Genomic DNA, 26346 nt, shown 5'->3' with positions numbered 1-26346 from the left:
ACTGACAACTCCTTCTGGCAACCCCTCCATCCTCAGACTGCGCTTCCACCCAAACCCAGACATTACTCATCTCCTTCTTTCCCCCCTCTCCCCCTCATTTTGCAGGGAAAAAGGATCATCAATAGAAAGCAGTGAATGACCACCTGAGGGGATGCAATGCGGTGCCATACAAAAAGGCTGCCTTGTGAGTAGGGGGCTGGGATTTGAAGGAGGAGGCTGGAGATGGGTACATTCCGCGATTCTGCAATGATCCTTCAGGCCTCAAGAGTGCCCCTGAGTTTCCAATTGCCTGTCACAGCCTCTCTGCCAGTCTGAGCACTCAGGTAATAATAATAATAATCTTTATTGTCACAAGTAAGCTTACATTGCAATGAAGTTACTGTGAAAAGCCCCTCGTCGCCACATTCCAGCGCCTGTTCGGGTATACAGAGGTGGAATTCAGAATGTCCAAATTACCTAACAGCATGTCTTTCGGGACTTGTGGGAGGAAACCGGAGCACCCGGAGGAAACCCACGCAGGCACAGGGAGAAGGTGCAGACTCCGCACAGAGAGTGACCCAAGCCAGGAATCAAACCTAGGACCCTGGAGCTGTGAAGTCACAGTGCTAACCACTGTACTACCACGCTGCCCCAAGTTTCCTGGGAAACACAACAGAAGCTGCAGATGTAGCATCCCATCATTCAATTAGAAAATTTACAGCCTTCCCGGCTCAATATTGAGTTGAACATTTCAGGTCATAACATCTGCCTCCATTGGTTCAGGTAACAGCTGTAGTTAATGCTTCTGCTATTCCCACGTACACCTCCTCTGGATCCATCTTTTGTTTCTTTACTTGTCCAATTCACACTCTCTTTTGCCTTGTACCATCCTCCCATTAGCTCCTAACATTCACTCTATCACAAGCCTTCATGTTCTTTCCTCCCCTGCCTCCATGCATCTGTTTGAAATCTGTTATGTCTCGAACCTTTTTCAAGTTCTGATGAAAAGTCATTAACCTGAAATGTTTTCTCCCTCCACAAATACTGCAGGACCTGCTGAAGAGTTCCAGCATCTGTGGTACTTTGAAATTGTGGCATCAATAATCTGGTGCCTAACCCAAGCAGATCGGCAGCATTCTAGGTACATGCGATCAGCCACAGTGGATTGTCAATGAATACTCGAGGGTTGGGTCTATCTCCAGGAGTGGGTGTTTGTCCATTTGTTCGACAACAAGCCTGTACTACAACAGGTAGTACATTCCTGGGAGGGCCAACACTGACAAGACAGCAGAGGTGGCAGCACAGTGGTATACAGTCAGGGGGAAGTTGCCCTGGGAGCCCTCAACATCGACTCTGGACCTCATGAAGTCTCATGGCTTCAGGTTAAACATGGACAAGGAAGCCTCCTGCTGATTCCCACGTACTGGCCACCATCAGCTGATGAATCAGTACTCCTCCATATTGAACACTACTTGGCGGAAGCACTGAGGGTGGCAAGGGTGCAGAACATACTCTGGGTGGGGGACTCCAATGTCCCTCACTGAGTGGTGCGGCAGTACCATCACAGACCCAGCCGGACAGGTCCTAAAGGACATTGCTGCTAGACTGGGACTGCAGCAGGTGAGGGAACCAACAAGAGGGAAAAACATACTTGACCTCATCCTCACCAACCTGCCTGCTGCAGATGCATCTGTCCATGACAGTATGTGTAGAAGTGACCATTGCACAGTCCTTGTGGAGGCAAAGTCCCATCTTCACATTGAGGATAGCCTCCATCATGTTTGTGCGGCACTACCACCATGCTAAATAGGATAGACTTCGAACAGATCTGGAACAGATGTGCTAAAGACAAGGGTAAAGCATTCACAACAATCTTCAACCAGAAGTGCCAAGTGGATGATCCATCTCGGTCTCCTCCGGAGGTCCTCAGCATCACAGAAGTCAGTCTTCAGCCAATACGATTCAGTCCAGGTGACATCAAGAAATGGCTGAAGGCTCTGGATACTTCAAAGGCTATGGGCCCTGACAATATTCCAGCAATACTACTGAACACTTGTGTTCCAGAATTTGCCGTCCCCCTAACCAAGCTGTTCCAGTATAGCTACAACACTGGCATCTACCCAGCAATAATATCAGCAGGGTTCATGGTCTGTAGTTAACTCAACGTTGAGTCATAAAGGCTGCAACGTGTCTAATCAGAAGATGAGGAGCGGTTCCTCCAACTTACATTGGGTTTTACGAGAACATTGCAGCAGGCTGAGGGCAGAAATGTCGACGTAATAATAATAATCTTTATTGTCACAAGTAGGCTTACAGTAACACTGCAATGAAGTTACTATGAAAAGCCCCTGTCGCCACATTCCGGCGCCTGTTCGGGTACACAGAGGGAGAATTCAGAATGTCTTGCGGGACTTGTGGGAGGAAACCGGAGCACCCGGAGGAAACCCACACAGACACGGGGAGAACGTGCAGACTCCGCACAGACAGTGACCCAAGCCAGGGATCGAACCTGGGACCCTGCCGCTGTGAAGCAGCAGTGCTAACCACTGTGCTACAGTGCCGCCACATGACAGCACGATGGTGAACTGAAATGGCAAACGACCAGATTGTGACTCGTTGCCAAGCTGAAACCAATTGAAAGTCAAGGTACATATTTCACACTTTTATATGAAAGAAGGTCAGCTGTTTTTTTGACAGAGATCATAGGTATAGTGACAGAGAGAGGCAGACACACTGAGAGAGAGAAGAGGGAGAAAATAGAGTAAAGGATATTTTTTATGTTGGAAACTAGCTAGAATGCTGGTGAGAACTGGTTCTCCTTTCAAAAAGGAGGGGCTTTTGGAGACGTAAGGAAAAAAAGAATACCCAAAATAGGCCTTGCTGGTGGGAGTCAGTTTGGGGATTCACAGAAGACTGAATGGAATGACTTGCAAAGGACACTGGGAAACTCGACCTGGCATGGCATAGAGATAGGAATACGCTGAAATGCTGGGAGGAGTTTGGAGCTTAATCTTTAACAGTACATATCTGCTGGAAGTATGAACAAAAATGTGTTGCTATGCATACTTCGGTTTGGCTACTTACTTAATAAAGTGTTTCACAACACCCGGGCCCTGTGTGAGGTCAATTTCAGGCCCACTTGACCCAGAGTCGCAACACAAGTGAAATTAGATTTTATTTAAAATAACCGAGGTGCTTGGTTGAGCCCAATAAACTACAGTCACCAAGTTTGTAACTTTTAAAAAGTCATCATTTAGAATTATAATTAAACAGGCAGAAAATGTAACTGACTATCTTCTACCCCTTTCCCAATGCCCCCCCCTCCCCCCCCCCCCATCCCCCGCAACTCACTCCACCCTGCACATACAAACACAGACAAACAACACAAAGGGTGGTGGAAAGGGAAAGAAAATATTTTTTAAAGTAAAAGGACAAGGGTCTTTGATGCACTGGGCTGACCTCCATTCAATGTTTTTTGAAGCTCAGGCTTTTGTTTTGGTATTTCTTCCTTCTGGGCTTGAGATGATTTTCTATGGCAAGCTTGTTTACTTTCCTCTGCAAACGTAATGTCATTTCAGGTTCACAGCAAAAGATGTGTCAGGCAATCTGCTTTGAGAACAATAGAGCATTCTTTCACTTCAGCAAGCAGGAGAGAGAAAAAGAGAGTGTTTTTTTCTCTCTTCCAAGGTTCAAATACTTCTGCCCAGTTCTCTCAGAAAGCACCATGCAGCAACCAATCACTGACTGTTGTCAGACATAGTAAGAATCTGCTTTCTTGCATCTTTGTAGAATCTTAATGCCAGTGTCTATATGCGCGATCTTCTTGGAGATCCTCTCCACTTTGAGCCAGCGGTTTGCGGTGTCGATGGTAGCTCCAACACCGGCATCTCCACATCATGTTGTCAGATAGAATACTGTCCCTGAAAAATCACCACCAGTTGCCAGTTAACCAACCAATCCGACTCCCTCCACAACCGGTTCCTCAGATCCACCCGGTGCAGAAGAGTCTGGCTTCTCCGTTCCCGAACACGAAGCTTGGAAACACAGTGTCCCGGCAAGCAGGTTGTTTCAACTTTGAGTATTCTGCTTAAAGGCACACCCCGACCAACACAATAAAACAAAATAAATGGGATCAAAGGAAATAAACAGGAAGGACTCTTACAGGTATTATTGCATGTTAAGTAGTGTTTGGTCTATAGCCCAGATTTTCTGGTCCCCAGAGTGTCGAAGACCAGAAGTACGACCCAAAATGCATTTTGTGGAATTCCCAACGTGCTGACCTCCATGCCTAGGGAGTTTGAACTTCTGATGGGGAATTCACCTTCACCCTTGGAACCTCTGTGAATGTCTCTGACTCTGAGTTATTGTCAGAGGCTTCAATCAGTTCCATTGGACTTGCATGAGTAGTTACCCAGCAAATGTTAAACAGAAAATTTCTAGCCCAACATCTGGATAACAAAAAAATTGACCACCCAATCACTCACGTTGAACCCAATTCGTCCTTTGAGCTCTCAGCTAATCCCCGATCAACCAACGGCCCCGTCAAACAGATCTGACTGCCATCCACCTGCCTACACATGCATCTGTTACCCCACCTGTCGATCATCCCACCTGTCTACCACCCTACTCCAATTCCACTCTGCCCACTTGCCAGCTACCACCTCAGGCATCTGTCACCCTACACATGTGCTAATAATATTAATAATAACCTTTCACTGTCACAAACATGAAGTTACTGTGAAAAGCACCAGGTCGCCACATTCCGGCGCCTGTTTGGGTAAGCTGGTATGGCAATTGAACCCACGCTGCTGGCCTTGTTCTGCATCACAAACCAGCTGTCTAGCCCACTGAGCTAAACCAGCCCGGTCTATCATCCTAACCACCTGCCACCGAATTCACATGCCTCGGTACCCATCTACCACCCTACTTAATCACCCACTTACCTCTCCCTCCCTCCCCACTTACCACACCCACCCTATCTTTTCATGCATGAACTCACTGATTAATCCAGTTATTCCCTAATATTCACATTGGACCTTTGAACTTACCATACAGCAGCTAATGCTGTAAAAAGCGGGCTTCTCTCAACTCCCCAGTGGCTGGGGTTCTCCAAGGAATGCTGCGCTCCTCATTTACATAGAACATAGAACGATACAGCGCAGTACAGGCCCTTCGGCCCACGATGTTGCACCGAAACAAAAGCCATCTAACCTACATTATGCCATTATCATCCATATGCTTATCCAATAAACTTTTAAATGCCCTCAATGTTGGCGAGTTCACTACTGTTGCCGGTAGGGCATTCCACGGCCTCACCACTCTTTGCGTAAAGAACCTACCTCTGACCTCTGTCCTATATCTATTACCCCTCAGTTTAAAGCTATGTCCCCTCGTGCCAGCCATTTCCATCCGCGGGAGAAGGCTCTCACTGTCCACCCTATCTAACCCCCTGATCATTTTGTATGCCTCTATTAAGTCTCCTCTTAACCTACTTATCTCCAACGAAAACAACCTCAAGTCCATCAGCCTTTCCTCATAAGATTTTCCCTCCATACCAGGCAACATCCTGGTAAATCTCCTCTGCACCCGCTCCAAAGCCTCCACGTCCTTCCTATAATGCAGTGACCAGAACTGTACTCAATACTCCAAATGCGGCCGTACCAGAGTTTTGTACAGCTGCAACATGACCTCCTGACTCCGGAACTCAATCCCTCTACCAATAAAGGCCAACACTCCATAGGCCTTCTTCACAACCCTATCAACCTGGGTGGCAACTTTCAGGGATCTATGTACATGGACATCTAGATCCCTCTGCTCATCCACACTTCCAAGAACTTTACCATTAGCCAAATATTCTGAATTCCTGTTATTCCTTCCAAAGTGAATCACCTCACACTTCTCTACATTAAACGCCATTTGCCACCTCTCAGCCCAGCTCTGCGGCTTATCTATGTCCCTCTGTAACCTGCTACATCCTTGCTCACTGTCGACAACACCACCGACTTTAGTGTTGTCTGCAAATCTACTCACCCACCCTTCTGCGCCTTCCTCTAGGTCATTGATAAAAATGACAAACAGCAACGGCCCCAGAACAGATCCTTGTGGTACGCCACTTGTAACTGAACTCCATTCTGAACATTTCCCATCAACCACCACCCTCTGTCTTCTTTCAGCTAGCCAATTTCTGATCCATATCTCGAAATCACCCTCAATCCCCAGCCTCCGTATTTTCTGCAATAGCCTACCGTGGGGAACCTTATCAAACGCTTTACTGAAATCCATATACACCACATCAACTGCTCTACCCTCGTCTACCTGTTCAGTCACCTGCTCAAAGAACTCGATAAGGTTTGTGAGGCATGACCTACCCTTCACAAAGCCATGCTGACTATCCCTGATCATATTATTCCTATCTAGATGATTATAAATCTTGTCTCTTATAATCACCTCCAAGACTTTACCCACTACAGACGTGAGGCTCACCGGTCTATAGTTGCCGGGGTTGTCTCTGCTCCCCTTTTTGAACAACGGGACCACATTTGCTATCCTCCAGTCCTCTGGCACTACTCCTGTAGCCAATGATGACATAAAAATCAAAGCCAAAGGTCCAGCAATCTCTTCCCTGGTCTCCCAGAGAATCCTAGGATAAATCCCATCAGGCCCCGGGGACTTATCTATTTTCAGCCTGTCCAGAATTGCCAACACCTCTTCCCTACGTACCTCAATGCCATCTATTCTAATAGCCTGGGTCTCAGCATTCTCCTCCACAACATTATCTTTTTCCTGAGTGAATACTGACGAAAAATATTCATTTATTATCTCGCCTATCTCTTCAGACTCCACACACAACTTCCCATCCCTGTCCTTGACTGGTCCTACTCTTACCCTAGTCATTCGCTTATTCCTGACATACCTATAGAAAGCTTTTGGGTTTTCCTTGATCCTACCTGCCAAATACTTCTCATGTCCCCTCCTTGCTCGTCTTAGCTCTCTCTTTAGATCCTTCCTCGCTACCTTGTAACTATCCATCGCCCCAACTGAAACTTCACACCTCATCTTCACATAGGCCTCCTTCTTCCTCTTAACAAGAGATTCCACTTCTTTGGTAAACCACGGTTCCCTCGCTCTAAGCCTTCCTCCCTGCCTGGCCGGTACGTACTTATCAAGAACACGCAGTAGCTGATCCTTGAACAAGCTCCACTTATCCAGTGTGCCCAACACTTGCAGTCTACTTCCCCAACCTATCCCCCCCAAGTCACGTCTAATGGCATCATAATTGCCCTTCCCCCAGCTATAACTCTTGTCCTGCGGTGTATACTTATCCCTTTCCATCACTAGCGTAAACGTCACCGAATTGTGGTCACTGTTCCCAAAGTGCTCTCCTACCTCCAAATCCAACACCTGGCCAGGTTCATTACCCAAAACCAAATCCAACGTGGCCTCGCCTCTTGTTGGCCTGTCAACATATTGTGTCAGGAAACCCTCCTGCACACACTGTACAAAAAACGAACCATCTAATGTACTCGAACTATATCTTTTCCAGTCAATATTTGGAAAGTTAAAGTCTCCCATAATAACTACCCTGTTACTTTCGCTCTTATCCAGGATCATCCTCGCCATCCTTTCCTCTACATCCCTAGAACTATTTGGAGGCCTATAGAAAACTCCCAACAGGGTGACCTCTCCTTTCCTGTTTCTAACCTCAGCCCATACTACCTCGGAAGATGAGTCCCCATCTAGCATCCTCTCCGTCACTGTAATACTGCACTTGACTAGCAGCGCCACACCTCCCCCTCTTTTGCCTCCTTCTCTGAGCTTACTAAACCACCTAAACCCCGGAACCTGCAACATCCATTCCTGTCCCTGCTCTATCGATGTCTTCGAAATGGCCACAACATCGAAGTCCCAGGTACCAACCCATGCTGCCAGTTCCCCTACCTTATTTTGTATACTCCTGGCATTGAAGTAGACACACTTCAAACCACCTACCTGCACACTGGCCCCCTCCTGCGACGTCAAACCTGTGCTCCTGACCTCTATACTCTCATTCTCCTGTACCCTAAAACTACAATCCAGGTTCCCATGCCCCTGCTGCATTAGTTTAAAACCCCCCAGAGAGCACTAACAACTCTCCCCCCAGGATATTTGTGCCCCTCAGGTTCAGAGGTAGACCATCCTGTCTGTAGAGGTCCCACCTTCTCCAGAAAGAGCCCCAGTTATCCAGAAATCTTAATCCCTCCCGCCTGCACCATCCCTGTAGTCACATGTTTAATTGCTCTCTCTCCCTATTCCTCATCTCATTATCACGTGGCACGGGCAACAACTCAGAGATAACAACTCTGTTTGTTCTAGTTCTGAGCTTCCATCCTAGCTCCCTGAAAGCCTGCCTGACATCCTTGTCCCCTTTCCTACCTATGTCATTCATGCCAATGTGGACCACGACTTGGGGCTGCTCCCCCTCCCCCTTAAGGACCCGGAAAACACGATCCGAGACATCACGTACCCTTGCACCTGGGAGGCAACATACCAAATGTGAGTCTCTCACGCTCCCACAAAATCTCCTATCTGTGCCCCTGACTATCGAGTCCCCAATTACTAATGCTCTGCTCCTCTCCCCCCTTCCCTTCTGAGCAACAGGGACAGACTCCGTGCCAGAGGCCCGTACCCCATGGCTTACCCCTGGTAAGTCCCCCCCCCCACAAGTATCCAAAGCGGTATACTTGTTACTTAGGGGAACGACCGCAGGGGATCCCTGCACTGACTGCTTCTTCCCAGTCCCTCTTACAGTTACCCATCTATCTCCAATCTTTGGTGTAACTAATTCCCTGAAGCTGCTATCTATGACCCCCTCTGCCTCCCGAATGATCCGAAGTTCATCCAACTCCAGCTCCAGTTCCCAAACTCGGTCTTGGAGGAGCTGGAGTTGGCATCACTTCCTGCTGGTAAAATCAGCAGGGACACTAACGGCATCCCTCACCTCAAACATCCTGCAGGAGGAACATTGCACTCCCTTCCCTGCCATCCCTCTAACTTTCAACCAAGACCTGGCTAACAACTAAATTTTTTTTAAAAAATTCCACCAGAATTTATTGGTGAGGGACTTCCCAGAAGTCCGCGGGTCGAACTTCCTGTTCCCGCCTTAAAAAATATAAAATTAAAAAACAATACAACAGCAGCAAAGAGGAACAGAAACGGGATCAGGTAAGTGTTTACTTAAATACTCACCCAGCAGCAGCCCCCGCACTCCGCTCTCGCTGAAACTCCAAGAGATGCTCCTGTAAGGTAAGTTACTTTAAACTTAAATACTCACCCAGCAGCAGCCCCCACACTCCGCTCCCACTGAAACTCCAAGAGATGCTCCTGTAAGGAGAGGCCGGGCTCGGAAGACCCGGCAGAAAATGCAGAGCAACATCGTGGCACGGAAAAGATTGAGCGGGATGCCATCTGACAATGATTGTATCTGGGCACAAGGTTTGGACCAATGTCGATTTTAGCTTGTTTGTTGCAGTAAAAGTCTTAAAGCTTGAAATCCTCTCCTTCGGTCATTTCCATTGGTCACTGGGAATTCTCTTCCTCAAATTTATTGGTCCCTTCAGGGATCATAAGAAGTGGTCCCAGATACTATAGAGATACGTCACCATCTAGTGGCTACAGCCTACAACTGCAGCGTCACCAGGGACTGTTTACATTTAGAATTCTTATCATAACAATTGCATTGGCATTTCTGAGGTAAATGTTGAAATAAAATGTGTTCCCAAAATTATGGCAACTCGTGGAAGTGTTTATGAATTGAAAATTTAACAATGGTTTTAATTACTAGTTAGATTTTTTTTAATTCTTTCATGGGATGTGGGCGTCGCTGGCTAGGCCAACACTCGTTGCCCATCCCTAAATGCCCTTGAACTGAATGGCTTGTTCAGCCATTTAAGAGGACAGTTAAGAGTCAACTACATTGCTGTGGCTCTGGAATCATATGTAGGCGAGACCAGATAAAGGTGGCAGATTTCCTTCCCTGAAGAACATTAGTGATTCAGATGGGTTTTTACAACAATCAATGATAATTCCATAACTCCATTACTGAGACAATTTTTACATTACAGATTTATTAATAGCATTTAAGTTCCATCAGCTGCCTTGATAGGATTTGAATCCATTGATTCAAATGGAGCATTGTAATGTACACTCTCAGAGAAGAGCATTTTTAAATTGTCAAAATTGGCATTTATAGGGCCAGCCACAAAATGGGACCAATAGACTTACCACCCCATTGACACCAAATGTCTACTCTCTAAGTGCAGTCTTCAAAGTTTAGCTAGATGTGGATAACTAGACCAGGCCGGGTTTTGATCATTCAGTCCCCATTTCACAGTCATACATTCTGTCCTTACTTTAGTTAGCGCTTTGATCTTATAACAGTCACAATTTGTTGATGCACCACAATGCATCCAATCACTATTTATTGAAATGAAATTAAATGAAAATCGCTTATTGTCACAAGTAGGCTTCAAATGAAGTTACTGTGAATAGCCCCTAGTCGCCACATTCTGGTGCCTGTTCGGGGAGGCTGGTACGGGAATTGAACCGTGCTGCTGGTCTGCCTTGGTCTGCTTTAAAAGCCAGCTCTTTAGCCCTGTGCTAAACCAGCCCCTATTTGATGCACCACTGTCACCAATCACTATTTGTTGATGCACCATTGTCACCAATCACTATTTTGTTGATGCACCACTGTCAATGTATTCTGTCGATTATTTTTTTCTCTATTATGTACGTATTGTGTACGTCCCCTTGACCGCAGAAAAATAGTTTTCACTGTATTTCGGTACATGTGACAATAAATATCAATCAATCAACATGACGGACAGGACAGAAACATTTACAGCAGTTTGGGAACACAGCATTGCTTGGAGCCCCAGCATTCCTCTGGAGTTTAGGATTATGTTGTGTATCTTCACACTTTTTTACTTGGAGAGTAGTTTGGAGCATTGAAAGGCCAATTGGCAACTGGGAGCGGCCATGACACAAACACTCCATCCACGGCCATTGCCAAGGCCTGGAGTTGGGGCTTAAATCTGGGGTGGCTTCTGGCTCAGAGGCAGGAGCACGACCTATTGAGTCACGGGACCTCCTAGAGCAATGAATATACAGCTGAGAGATGCAAGCTTGTCAGCTCCAGAGCAACTGAGAGTCTAATTATAGCTGAATACATAAGCAGTTGTGCACAAATTTGGAATTCATATGGTAAATGTTGGTAAAATGTTGCAATTATGAGGCAACGGAGGCACATGCAGTATTAAGATTTTTAAGACACAGTGTAAGCAATTTTGATTTCTGTATGTGAATCAACGGAGATAGATTTGCACTTATTCAAATCTTCCCACTTAATTGCTTAAATCTAGGTTTTGAAATCAATCCAAGGTGACACATGCCTGACTTGCACCTCCTTGAGTATATTCTTTAAAAATATTCCACTTTTGCTTGATTCTCTCGGTTTTATCTTCCCAAGTTCTTCTCACTGCCTAAAAATGAGCTTTCCTGAAATTTGGTATGCACATTCTGTCGTGGCAAAATGATAAAATACAGCATGCTGAATAAAATCTATTTACATTTGCTGCTGGGGAAATTGTAAGTTAATAATGTACAAGGACATTGCAATTTAAGCAACAACTTACTGCTGGATTGAGAACGGCGGTCAATATTTAATTTGGTACAGTTCTACTTGAACATAAAATGATACAGTGCAGAAGAGGCCCCTCAACTTCCCCCTCCACCCATGTCTGGATTTTTTGCCGTTGTGGCAGGGGCCCTGACCAACCCGGCCTCAGCTGTTTGTCAGACTCTCGGCCTCACACTCACATTTTGACTGGCCAGCAAATCAATAGTTCCACCCCCCCCCCCCCCCACCCCCCCCCCCCACCCTCCCCCCCCCCCCCCCCGGGACTCCCATGCCTTTAAGAGGTGGTGAACTGCTGCCAAGAGTTGCTGGCCAATTGAAGCGCATTGGTGTCAGAGTGACTCTGAGACTGCACCTAGCTGTTTATTAGACGGTCAGCAGTAACAAAGGTTTGAAAATCAACCACAAAACATTTTGCATATCTCACTAATCATTAAACAAAAAGGAAACATTGCCGTTCCATATTGGTGCCAATACAAAGCAATATCAGCTAATTTTCACAACAAAAAGCAAACCCATGGTATCGCCCCTCGTAGGTTCCTCAACAGAATTGGAGATAAGCCTGAGAATGTGTTATCATGTCCAGAACCTTGTTGCAGAAATAATCTGTCCATCAATGTGTTACTTGTTCCACGTATCAGTGCCACTCTCCGTCTAGGAGCCACAGCTGTGCTGGCCTTCTCACACGGCCTAATCTCACCGGAACCAAATCTTGGCATCCGCATATTCCACTGCCGCTTAAGGTGCAGTTAAACATCCTTGACTTCCAGCGTGTTTAACCTGCGGTGACGTGCCAGTTACATGCAGCACTCACCACACCAGCAACAACAGCATCAGCAATCTGCGAAAGCGTTTCTTCAATGGCGTCATCAGGTGGCTCATTTGGATCGCTGTCACGCACCAGATCCCGCAGCGTCTTCTTGCTTCAAACCAGATTGCCTTCTGGTCTCATATACAACCTGAGCCCTGTATTCCAGGTACTTGGGACAGACAAGGAGGCTGCACAGTGAGATGGGGGGATTGTTGGTGACAATAAGGAGGGGTTGTCATGGGGACAGTCCTGTGGGCAAGGATTCCTCACTCAGCCTACAGAGCGGTTGCCAGAGTTCATCAGGTGATCTCCCTACATGGTAGAGGGCCCTCCCAAAGGTGGTTAGATACCAGTCTCAGTGGGAAGAGCTTTTTAATTGCAGACTTAATTTGCTCAATTGACCACTGGGCAGGAGGGCCATCATCCACCTTTCCCGCTATTGTAAAACACCATTGCAGCAGGAAGGCAATGGGCCCTCATTCCCCGCCAAGACTCCTAGCTTTCCCTTGCCATTTTCCCTCGAGAGCAGGTAAAATCCAGCACACCATGCAGATGCTCCCCTCACAAATATTTATCCAATTCATTTGTGAGGAGCTGCTCTCCGAAAGCGAGTGATTTGAAACAAACCTGTTGGACTTTAACCTGGTGTTGTAAGACTTCTTACTGTGTCCTTTGTGAAAGTCACTATTGTATCTACTTCCTCTTTTCCTCAGGCCGCACATGATCGTAACAGCTCACACTGTCAAAAACAGTCTCCTCATCTTGTCTCTGGTTCTTTTGGCAACCACCTTAAATCTGTGACCACTATTTACCAACCATCCCCTTACTTACTCTATCCAAACCTCTGTACAGTGGTTAGCATGGCTGCCTCAGGGCGATGAGGACCCGGGTTCGATCCCGGCCCGGGGTCACTGTCCGTGTGGAGTTTGCACATTCTAGCCGTGCCTGCATGGGTCTCACCCCTTCAATCCAAAAGGATGTGCAGGGTAGGTGGATTAGTCACGTTAAATTGCCCCTTCATTGGAAAAAAAGAATTGGGTACTCTAAATTTATATACAAAAGCCTCTGCGATGTCGAACACCTCTTATTCAATCTTCCCTAATCTTCTCTACCGTAAAGAGAACAAACCCACCCTCTCTAATCTTTCCACATAAATGAAGTTCCATATTCCTAGTAAATACAAGCAATCTCTCTCATATCTTGACAGCTTTCCGAAAATGTTGTGCCCAGAATTAGGCCCAATTGAGGTTTAATCAGTGATTGATAAAGGGTTAGAATAATTTATTTGCTTTTGTACGTGACACCTCTATTAATACAGCCAACGATCCCAAAAGGTGTTTTAACAACCTTCTCAACTTGTCTCACGATGTGACATGTATTTCTTTTTAATGACTACCTTGTGTGGTTGCTTTGGAAGCAGAGCAGATTTACAGTAGTTTAAAGGAGAATGGAAATGCCATTTGAGCTGTCTGCATGCCATCTTTGAGTTTCATCGGCCATCTATTACACGAACGATCCACAAGATATAGCCCATTATGGCTTTAGCTGCATTCTGCATCAATTCATCTGCCTTCTTTTTTTCATAATTTGCAAAGAATACTGTCGTCTAAGTCACACATTGATATAAAGATGGAAAGGGTCCTAAAATCAGTTACTGTGTGCATCTTTTCAGCCTGAATAGCTTCCGTTTGTTCATGATATTACGGCAACTCTTTCTTTTCCACCGAAGGTTTATTCAATCAAAGGTTCATATGTTTAACATCAACTTCTGTTGCATTCAGCTGCCAAAATGAGGTAAGTTCCGCAATCTATCTTTTTTTCAAGTAACATCTAAAAATACAAACAAAAATCAAGTCAGTCTGGACGGTGTCTAAGTGGTGTTGTCACTGGAGTATCAGTCCAGAGGCCCAGGCTGCTCAAACTCAATTGATCAAATCCAAAGCCACTATCAGTTACAGTGAGTGACCAAGCCAACTATGGTCCAGACGGGCTGTCTGGAGTGAACCAGACAGCCTGTCTGGTTGACTCATGTCAATCAGGGAAGGAAATCTGCCATCCTTACCTAGTCTGGCCTACTTGTGACTCCAGACCCACAGCTCTTAACTCTCCCCTGAAATGGCCCAGCAAGCCACTCAGTTCAAGGACAACTAAGGATGGGCCAACAAATGCTGACCCTCACATCCCATGAAAGATTTTTTTTTAAAGAATATAATAATAATCTTTATTAGAATCAAAGTAGGCTTACATTAACACTGCATGATGTTACTGTGAAAATCTCCTAGTCGTCATATTCCGGCGCCTGTTCGGGTACACAGAGGGAGAATTCAGAATGTCCAATTTGCCTAACAGCACTTCTTTCAGACTTGTGGGAGGAAACGGGAGCACCCGGAGGGAACCCACGCAGACACGGGGAGAACGTGCAGACTCCGCACAGCCAGTGACCCAAGCCGAGAATCGAACCCGGGTCCCTGGCTCTGTGAAGCAACAATGCTAACCACTGTGCTACCGTGCTGCCCATTCATCATTAGATTTACATTATTCATGATTCAAAATTTAGCAGTCGTTGTTTATTGCGCAGAAGGGATATGACGTCCTAAAGACTTGTTGTTTTACCTCTTAATATAGTTTGTTGTTTTGAATTCCGTAGTTGGTAGCCACTATGAGACCTGTCTATATACATTTATATTCCGCACTATACATCTTGTTCTATGATGTTGCCTGAGATATTATTCAATGATGTGTAACCTTTTTGAAAGCTTTCTGAAAATCCAGACAAAGCTCAATGGCATTTCCTTGTCTATTGTGTCAGTTACGTCTTGGAAAAACTCCAACAAGTTAGTCAAGCATGACTTCACCTTTACGAATGAATGCTAACTATCCCTTAACAAGTGATGGTTTTCCACAGGGTCATGCACCATATCTCAAAATCATTTCCTTCCACAGATGTTTGATATTTCCAAATATATTTTTCTAACCATTTTTTAAAGTAAAAAAGCATTCAACCACTCAGCCCTGAGGCACCTTCCTTGAATTTGGCAATATGTTACTTAAAGCAATACCAATTTCAATGACATTTGTTAGAGTCCTTCCTTTTGAGTCCCCTTTCGTAATGTGAGTGTCCCTTGAAGGAAGGTTTTGTTTGACCACATGGCTTGTAGCATGGTTTCAGTGATGTCATTTTGTGGGTGGAGCTGGGCTGTGGCTGTCAGGTGAGAGGGGGTTTAGTGTTCTGGTTTTCAGTTTTGGCTTGTTGCTTTGGACTGCAGAAGAAAAAGAAGCAGCGTTTACCTGCTTTCTCTGTTGTTATTTTAAAGCTGCCCCAGTGAACTGACAGTACATTGGGTGTAGGAAAAACTGCCTTGGTAACATTAAAGATAGAGTTACTTTCTGGAAGGAGTTTTGAATCTGCTGGTTGGAGGCTGGACCAGAATTTCAGGGAAAGGACCAGTCCCATTCAAGTGAGATTACAGAGTGCTGGGGCACACCCTTGAAAGAGGTTTTGCTTTGATTGGATTTTGTATTGAATTGGAACAGCTACTAAGGGGGATTCATTAAGAGTTATATACATAGATTACTGTAGCTGTTGTGTGTTTTTTCATGTTCGTAATTGACAACAAATTCTTGATAAGTGTTTTATATATGTTAACTACATTCTTATAATAAACTTTGTTTTGATAAAAGTGCCGAGGAAGTCTGATGAATCACACCTAAAGTGAAGGCTCTCATGCTTATCCTAGCCAAATTCAACATAAAAGTTATAGATCAGGTGAACTTCATAACACACTTTGGAGTTTCTAAGCCCTGGCCCATAACACTTTGCTCCCATTTGTTTTGGTTTACTTGATTATTTTTGGTCTGTGGACTCATAATTGGAATGTGCCTTTAAGCAGTGGACTTAAGCTGAGGCAGCCTGCGGGTTAGGACAGTAGGCGGGATTGTCCAGCCTCCCAGCCGCACGTTTCTTGGCGGCGGGTGGTGGTGCACTGTCCATTGGTGACGGGATTCTCTGCTCGCGCCACTGCCAATAGAAATTCCTATTGAAGCCACCACACACCTCCGGGAATCCCATGGATGGGGCTGCACCATCAGCAGGACCGGAGAATCCCATTGTCAGAAAACTGCAGCATGGTAGCATTGTGGATAGCACAATTGCTTCACAGCTCCAGGGTTCCAGGTTCGATTCCGGCTTGGGTCACTGTCTGTGCGGAGTCTGCACATCCTCCCCGTGCGTGCGTGGGTTTCCTCCGGGTGCTCCGGTTTCCTCCCACAGTCCAAAGATGTGCAGGTTAGGTGGATTGGCCATGATAAATTGCCCTTAGTGTCCAAAATTGCCCTTAGTGTTGGGTGGGGTTACTGGGTTATGGGGATAGGGTGGAGGTGTTGACCTTGGGTAGGGTGCTCTTTCCAAGAGCCGGTGCAGTCTCGATGGGCCGAATGGCCTCCTTCTGCACTGTAAATTCTATGATCTATGATCTATAAATTCCAGCCAGTGCGTTTCAGGATTTGTTTTCCTGGAGAGGAGAAAACAAACGCGTCCATGCCAAGGAAATCATAACAACCGGCTTTGGAGGAAGTTGGTTCGATTGACTGACTGGCAACCTGTGGATTGGCCAGGGACAGTTTTCTGGCTGAAAACAGTCAGTGATTGGTTCTTGCAGGGTGCTTCTGAGGGAGCTGAGCAGAAATGATTCGACATTGGACAAAGAAGGAGCTCTCTCGCTCTCTGCTGATGCAAAGGACGGCTTTATTGTTCTAAAACCAGTGAGTGCTTGGTACATCTTCACTATATAGTTGAAAGCTTCTTGAATCTACAAAGAAAGCAGAAAGCCTCGCCAGAGAAAATCATCTCAAGCTTAGAAGGAAGAAGCATCGGAGTGAAAGTTTGAACGCCTGAAAGACTTTAACTGAAAACCATCATGGAACATCAGAGATTTTTTTATCCACTTTACTTTATCATGATTTTTTTCTTCACTGTCTCCGACCGTTCCTCTCTATGTTGTCTGTGTATGTAAGGGGAAGTGAGTTAGGGGTCTTTGGTAGGCAGTTACATTTTTGTCAGTTTAATTAGATTACTGCTAAATAATCAAAGTTTATTGGTGTTAAATTTACAAACCTGGTGACTGCAGTTTATTGGGCTCAGCCAAAGTCCTCGGGTATTTTAAAATAACATCTCATTTCACTTGTGTTGTCACTCCAGGTCATGTGGAATTGGAATTGATTGCGCGCTAGCCCAAGAGGCTGTTGTACTTTTAAGTTTTGTGTTCCAAGTGTTTTGACCTGGCTATTTTGCCTATGTTAATCATAGTTATCCCTTTTTGAAGAGTTCAATTAATTGTTAAATGACAGATGGATGTGAAGGTTGTGCCTTATCATTATGGAACATAGGAAATAGGAGCTAGAGTAAGCAATTTGGTCCCTCGAGCGTGCTCTGCCATTTAACTAGGCCATGGCTGACCTTTGACCTCAAAGCCATCTTCCCGCACTATCCCGTATCCCTTGCTGTCATTGGTATCTAGAAATCTATTGACCTCTACTTTGAACATACTCACTGACTTAGCCTCCACAGACCTCTGGGATAGAGAATACCAAAGATCAACCACCCTCTGGCTGAAGAAATGTCTCCTCATCCCTGTTATAAATGGCCTACCCTATCCCCTGGTTCTAGAAACTTTCTCCCCACTCCCCTCCCCACCCAATCTCATCCTGCCCCAGCCATCCTTCACGCCCTGTTTGAGCCTTGTAAAACCTTCTGTAATATCACCTCTCATTCTTCCAAATTCGAGAGAATACAGGCCTAATCTTCTCAAGGTTTCCTTTTGGACATTTATGCCATCCCAGAATTAGTGTGTTTCTCACCCTCAATGGTCAGTAGGTGAGGAGACCACGACAGGTGTGGTCTCACCAACGCCCTGTACATCTGCAGCAAGAATTCCTGAATCATTCAAATCCCTTTGCACTAAAGGCTGACGTACCATTTGCCTTCCTAATTGCTTGTTTCACCTGCATGTTACCTTTCAGTGACTTATGAACAGGAACACCCAAGTCTCTTCGGGCATCAACATTTCTCAATGTCTTCCCATTTAGGAACTACTCCGGATTTCTGCTTTTCTGACCAAAGTGTGAAACTTGACATTTTTCCACGTTATATTCCACCTGCCTTAAGTTATTTCCCAATCACTAAACCTGTGTAAATCCCCATGGGGACTCTTTGTATTCCCCTTACAACTCACATTCCCACCTAGTTTTTCATCATCAGCAAATGAGGAAAGATTACATTTGGTTCCCACATCCAACTCATTGATATATATTGTGACAATAAACCCAAATCCAAATCCTCATTCTGGGATGTAGGTTATCAGGTCCAGAGGATTTATCACCTATCAGCCCCATTAATTCCTTCAGCACCAGCCTTTAATAACGCTAATTGTTTTCAGCTCTTCCATCTCACTAGTTCCGTGGCTCCCCAATTTTTTCAAGGAGTTTCCCTCTGTGAAAACAGACATAAAATATTTGTTTAGTTTCTCTTCAATTTTCTTATTACCCATTATAAATTCGACATTCTCTGACTGTAATGGGCCCACATGAGCCTTTACTAATCTTTTCCTTTTTACATACCCATGGGAGCTATTACAGTCTGTTTTTATGTTCCTCGCTAGTTTGATTTAATATTCTATTTTCTCTTCCTTAAAAGAATTCTTGGTTCCGTTTTGTTGAATTTAAAATGCTCCCAATCCTCAGACTACAGAGTATTACAGAATTGTTACATTGCAGAAGGAGGCCAATTGGCCCATCGTGTCCGCACTGGCTCTCCAAACGGTCATAATGATTTAGTGCCATTCCCCTACCTTTTCCCCGCACCCCTGCACATTGTTTCTATTCAAATAATCATCTAATGCCCTCTTGAATGCTTCGATTATGCCTCGATTGAACCTGTCTCTACCACACTTCCAGGCAGTGCATCCCAGATCCAAACCATTTATGTGAAACAATATTTTCTCAACTCACATTTGCTTCTTTTGCAAATGACTTTACATCTGTGCCCTCTCGTTCTTGATCCTTTTACAAGCAGGAACAGTTTCTTCCTGTCTATTCTGTCCATCCCCCTCGTGATTTTGAACATTTTTTCCCAAATCTCCTCTTACCCTTTTTCTCTCCAACGAGAACAGTTCCAACTCATTTGGATCTCTCGATTATACGCAACCTTCTTACCTCCTCTGATTATTAGAACTCTTTGTTTTATTGTTGCAACTGAACTTCCACTCGAACAAGCAGGTGAAATGTTTTGCTTGACACTTGGATCTTCATTGTGGGTCCGCACTTCAGAAATGGGGCAGAATCCTTGACTCTCCTATCGAATATCACCATGGGTTAACCTTCATTACAGGCGATGTAAATTGTTGAGGAAGAAGGTCAACGTCTACCTTCTCAAGGACAGGTGGAGGTGGCCATAAATGTTGGACTTGCTCCCAGTGTCCACATCCCAGAGAAATACACCGGGACAGCAGGCGAGTTAAGAAAGTGTTTTGACTGATATTGGAGAGAAATGCACCAGAAAAGAGCCACACCTGGTTTTGTCACTGGAGTGAATCACAGAGTCACAGAATTGTTATGATGCAGAAAAGGGGCATTTTTTCCCATTCTGGCTGCACTAGCTCTCCAAATGAGCATCACAACTTAGTGCCGTTCCCTGCCCTTTCCCTGTATCCCTGCACATTGTTGCTGTTAAAGTAACCACCCAATGTCCTCTTGAATGCCTCACTTGAACCTGCCTCCACCATACTTCCAAGCAGTGCATTCCAGATCCGAGCCACGAGTTGCGTGAAAACTTTATTTTTTCACATCACATTTGCTTTTTATGCAAATCATTCTGTGCCCTCTTGCTGTTTTTCCTTTTATTAGTGGGAAAAGTTTCTCCCGAGCTAGTCTATCCAGCCCCCTCGTGATTTTGAACATATCTATCAAAATCTTCTCTCGGTCTTCTCTCCAAGGAGAACAAACTCTCCAATCTATCTTCATAACTGAAGTTTTCTCATCCCTGGAACCATGCTTTAGTGGAAAGAGAAATTAACTGACAAAATGGACTGTTTCCTCACAACCTTAAGATACACTTTCAATAACATGGACCTGGTTCTGTACCACCGGACAATGTCACTCCAGTGCAGGACCGTCAGTGTCAAAACTCATGCTGGAATCATCTGGCCATTGGGATTAACTTTTCCAGCTGGCAGCACACCCCAGTCCGCCAGTTTTTGGGAGTTGTGATTGGGGGGGGGGGGGGGGGGGCGGGAGTAGTTTCAATGGGAAATTCCATTGACAAGCGGCGAGAAGATAGAATCCCACCGCCAGCGAATGGCGCGCCGCTGAGACACACATGGTTCGGATTTGGAGAATCCCGCCCAAATGCTTGAAAGATTTATTAAAGAGAGCAAACGCATATTTCAGAGACCTGAAATCAACAAAATATATAATAACTGTGGTACCCTCAATAACTACGCTTAAAGTGTAAACAGTAAAGACGGCTTTAATAAACTAAGAACTAGACTAGTGCCGAGACGTGTGCTAACAGCTGCACTGCCCACAAGGTGGCCCTTTATATACAGCTCCCAGATGGGCGGAGCGGGAGGCGGAGTTCCTCAGGGTTCCAAGCCCGGTCTTAAAGGGGAAATCACCTTACATGATGACAAGGGTACAGTGTTATAGTAACCGTTCATCACAATAACAGAATAGGGGCTGTGTGGTAGTTTAATGTTGAATCTGAAACTGTGTGAGTCATGTGCAACAGGTCTTCATTCGGTTGGAAAGGAGTGTTTTATTCTGTTAATGTACCTGTAAACCAATGCCAGGGTTTTTTTTGTGGCGGGGTGGGGGTAGCGCTTTTCTCTAGTGCTGACATTGTGTTTGCAAAAACAAGAACAGTAAATTAGCAGGACAGCGCTCCATGCATCACATAAAGATGCGTTCAGGCTCGTAGAAGTTCAAGGTTAAACAGGCAACTGACAGTGATGGATGGCTTCATTATATCCGCCCCACACGAACCAAGGAACTTGGGGCCAGACGTGCAGGGATCAACAATCACCTCAGCCACTTGACAGCGCAAGTGTTGAGAGCCATAATGGTGGGTCTGCTACCGTCCGAGCTGTTCCTGGAGAGGGTAAAGCAGCAACTGCGATTTCCGGGGATTGATAGCAGCTGATCCATGGCATCGCAGTTAAAATCCGAGGTAGCGAGCAACAACTTGCAGCTCAACATTCCCATAAATCAAATTATATATATATATAAAACTAACTGATAATTCGAAGCCATCAATTGTGTCTTAAATCCTCAAGTGGCGTGACTGGAACAATTAAGGGATAAATAATACTTGTGTGCAATTAGCAAGAGGAAACACAATGCAGTGAGTTAGAGGATTTGGCAGGTTCTTGAAAAGTGCAATTTAATTGATTTTTTAAAAAAAATACCGCAAACGAAATTAATCCGTGAAACTAACTTTCTTAATCAGTCAAAGACTATCTGTTGCACATTTGCACCCGTGCTGTCAGGGGAGGAGAGCAAAAAATTGTATTGCATTAAAATGCCAGCAATCTTTCAGTGCACCCCCCCCCCCCCCCCTCCTCAATACCAGGGGAACTCAATTGCAAATATCTCCTTCAAACCACTTCATATTCAGCAGCCAGTCCTCGTCATCATTCTGCTGTTGAACTATATACATATATAAGCTAAAGAAACAATGACCATATTTGTCATTAGTTTAATAACAGCAAGGAGAAATTGTGGCTTCACTTTGATATGTCAACATTTGCTTGCTCCCAAATTTTGGTCGGTTTTTTATTTAAGCCCGCGCACTCACACACACAGCTGGAGCATTCAATGAATGCATTGTGATCTGACACTAAGAAGCAAATCCTGCCTCCGAAATATTTGCACCACTTGGCCCCCGCGATCGTCCGCCCTGTCAATCCGTCACTCACATGAATTCCCCCAGTGGAGCCCCGCCAGCTCACCCCCCACCCTCACCCACCCTCCTGAGCTGGCTGGTAAGCTGCAACTGTCTATCAAAGCCTTTGTCCCACCCACCTCGCAGCGTGGAGTTTAGTTACACGGCGTGTCCTGCCCCCCCCCCCCCTCCTCCTCTTCTCCCCCCCACCCCTCGCCTCGCCCCCACCCCCTCCAATCTCCCTCTGCTCTCCCCCCCCCCCCCTCCACTCTCCTGGCAGATCACTAGATAGAAAATGTTGCTGTTGAAGCGAGCAGTCAGCTGGAGCGATCCCTCCACTCACTCAACATCGGCGATGCCCTTGACTTCGAAGACGTGATCCTGGGACCTTTAACCGCCGGGGAAGCGAGAGAGACACACACAAATACTAAGAGATTTGCAGAACACTTAATAAGATTTTCTTTGCCTGCACCAGACACATAAGGAAAAGCCCATGCGGTTGAGAAATGAGCGCTGTCCATGGTCCTGGAGGGTAAGGGATTCGAGCCAGCGAGAATAACTCCTTTAAACTGCAAATCTCAACAGCACCTTGTGATAAAGCCAATATGATCGAAGGCAAATGTCGCCCGGTCGCTGTTTTGTGGGTTTCTTTCTGGGGAGCCACGGTGTTCCTAAGGTAAGGACCTCTTACTTTTTAAGTGCAAGTTACTTTTCTTTTTTCCAGAGGCTCCCCCAGTCTCAGACAGATTGCTCTGATGTTTCCTGTTCGATGTGGCGACTGTGAGGTTCAGGAGACCATTCTAAACATGTGTGGATGCAAAGGCCTTGTTTGTAAAATAAAAAAAAATTGTTGGGGGACCATCAACTTGTGTGGTGGACGCGACTGCGCTGGCAAACATTCAATCATAAATGAGCTTCGTCTTGTCAAGTAACATGCCAGGTGACACCACCTTGTGTTGCTAAACTTGCCTCTCTCCCCGCCCCCCGCCGCCGCCACCAACCTTATCTTTGGAACTTCGTCACCTCCAAAATTGCTTCTTTAATAAAGATTTTAAATTTAAAAAAAATAAACACCAGCATTAAACTAAACACGAAGGGGCGATTTGCGACCACTGCGATTGGGAATCTCACAGGCTGAGAAGATGCCCGGAGCAACAGGAGCAGAGAACGAGAGAGCGCCTCTGATATTACTGTGCCCGCAACTGGCAAAGGTCTTGTGGACCCCCCCCCCCCCCCCTCCCCTCGCGCACCTCGGATCAAAGTGGCAGCAGAACCCAAAGTAAGAATCTGATGCATTAATTCGACCCACCGTGGGCAGCATCTCAATTAAATTAAATTAAAAAATATTTTTTTTAAAACGCCCGGGGCTATTGCCTATTAACGCTTAAATGGGTTGTGCCCTTTTAGTAAATTCTATGATTCTATATAGACAGCGGAGTCACCGTTGTGAGGTGTTTATTGGTGACCCCCTCCTCGGCTTCATTCAGTTGGAGATACTGTGCACCAACTAGTGGCCAGGGAGTTAATTTCACTGGCTGGCAGCGATCTCATTTACTACCTTTCGTGTCAGTTTCACAGACAATGTCAAACACTGTTGACTGGTCCATGATTAAGTACAAAATGGAGATTTATGAGAATTGCAGTTTTGACTGATGTTTTCTCCCCCACCCCCCCCACCTTCTAAACGATAATTAGCCGGTAAGCGAATTAAAATGTTTTTAGGTTTTGTGAGAGGAAGTCACCAGAAATTGAGTTTTCCTCCCCTGGCTCTGGAGAGATCCTATAGGATGGAGTTTTATTACTTGCAACCTGCAAAATACTGACAGGGCGTGGCAGTGTAGATGGGATGTTCCCCTGGCTGCTGAATCCAGAGGAAGCACGCAGTGCCTCAGAATAAGGGGTAGCCCATTTAGGATTGAGATGAGGAGGATTTTTTTTCACTCAGAGTGTGGTGAGTCTTTGGGATTCTCTGTCTCAGGGAGTGGCCGGGGCTCAATCGTTGAGTATGATCACGATTGAGATGGTTACATTTGTGGAGACTAATGACATTGAGGAATTATGGGGACAGTGCAGGAAATTTGTGTTGAGGTAGATGATGAACCATAATGTGACTAAATGGTGGTGCGGCTCGAGCTCGATGAGCCAAATGGCCTAGCTGTGCTCCTATATACCAATGACCTATGTACTAAGTAGGTGGAATGTGGTTTGCAAACTGAAAACTCCTTAGAAAACTCTTCAGGGTGCATGTATCGATGCACAAAGACAGAAAGAGCATAATGGCCACTAAGCCTTAACGGGTAAGTTGGGATAGTTGTCTAAAGTTGGTTCCGTTCAAATATATTCCCTATCATTTTCATGAAAAGCGGAAAAAAATGTAGTATGCATGGATCTATTTCTAATAGCCAAATACATTAGACAGCGGTAAAGAATATCTAGCCAAAAACGATCATTCAGAAACATCCCCATTATTTAGGTTTTGTTTCATATTTGTTGAGAGTATTTATAGTTTCTATTCCCTGGGTTGCTGATGTAGCTCAGTTCCCTGCTCATTTGCATGTTAAACATTTCCATTGCTTTAGTATTTATTGTGGCAGCAAGCAGTCAGTTCCTAATAGAGCAATTGTTGAGTGTGAAAATATTCTGAAATCAAAATCAGTTTTCATAGCTGACAATGGTGGCTTCTCCTTGTTCTTCCATGAAGTAGGTCTCTATTGTAATTGATTTGAATTCCCCTGGAAATTCATCGAGAACAAGTTGGCTAAAATGTTGGCACTTTTGTGAAGAAAATATTGCATGGTTGTCTGATCCTGTGAATTGTTGGCCTGCGCTGCCCATGAGTATCAAAGTTGCCAGTCAATTGCATGGATCATGTGTGAAATAGCCTCAGTGTTTCACAAATAATTATTAATATCACAAACCTTTATTTCAATACCGACAGTTAAGGAATTTTATTTACATTCCTCACATGAAATGTTTTGAACAATGTATTTCCTTTTTTCATTTTTTTAATCAGGCAACTGGATTTTATAAAGTTTGCACAATCACCGATTCTTACAGCACAGAAAAAGGCCATTTGGCCCTTCATGCCAATGTTGGCTCTTTGAAAGAGCTCTTCAATTAATTCCACTCCTCTGTTCTTTTCCCAAAGCCCTGCAAGTATTAATTTGCAATGTTTTTGGCATGACACAAGGCACATGTGAATGGTGCTTAATCAGTTGCAAGAGGTATGGTATTCACCACTGCTAATGTGGATTGGAAACCAACGATTAGTGCCTATGTTCTACAAAAAATATTGAAGACTAACTTGGGGAGCTATACTGATTGACATCAATATTACGTGCCAGAGTCTGAAACTAAGAATCTATTGGAACTGAACAATCTTAACAGTCAAATATTGGGCTTTAAGCAGTAAATGTGGAAACAGCAATGGAGTAGTTCAGGATCTGCACTGTGGTGTCTTCATCGTGCATTATAAATATGATAGAATTGAGGTTGTAACAAGCCCTGTGTGCCACACATGAAAATTACATGTGCTTTTATTTTTACTTGGTTTGGAAAGGTTGATCTGATACATATTTATTTGCTATAATCTGGAAGGACAAACTGGAAAACTACTGGAAACAAATTCAATTGTAACTTTTAAAGTGGAATTGGATAGACATTTGAAAATTAAAAATGTGCAGGGATATGGGGAAAGAGCAGGGATTGGTACTATTTTGATCCAGCTTTCAAAGAGCTAGCTCAGGTGCAGGTACAATGAGCTGAATAGCCTCATTCAGTCTGATTCTATCATTCCATTACATGACCTCCCAATGGTTGATTGAATCAAATGGTAAAGAGGAATCACAGAATTGTTACAGCACAGAGGTATGCTATTCAGCCCTTTTTGTTTGTGCTGAATGGGCAATTCACCTGATGCCATTCCCCACCTGCTCCCCATAACCTGCACAG

The 26346-nt window shown here is 44.9% G+C and overlaps 1 protein-coding gene across 2 annotated transcripts in view; it reads left to right on the top strand.

Annotated features, from left to right (window-relative positions):
* Positions 1–22685: 22685 nt before the first annotated feature.
* LOC140429149 (glycine receptor subunit alpha-3) overlaps positions 22686–26346 on the top strand; it is a 398827-nt gene continuing 395166 nt past the window's right edge. For both annotated transcript variants that reach the window (XM_072515780.1, XM_072515779.1), the window contains exon 1: positions 22686–23071. In XM_072515780.1, the coding sequence (XP_072371881.1) occupies positions 23001–23071 (71 nt within the window). In that variant the 5' untranslated portion in view covers positions 22686–23000. The remainder of the gene's footprint in view (positions 23072–26346) is intronic.

This window comes from Scyliorhinus torazame, chromosome 9 (genome assembly GCF_047496885.1).
Source record: "Scyliorhinus torazame isolate Kashiwa2021f chromosome 9, sScyTor2.1, whole genome shotgun sequence".
Taxonomy (NCBI): Eukaryota; Metazoa; Chordata; class Chondrichthyes; order Carcharhiniformes; family Scyliorhinidae; genus Scyliorhinus; species Scyliorhinus torazame.
This window is presented reverse-complemented; position numbering and strand designations above follow the sequence as displayed.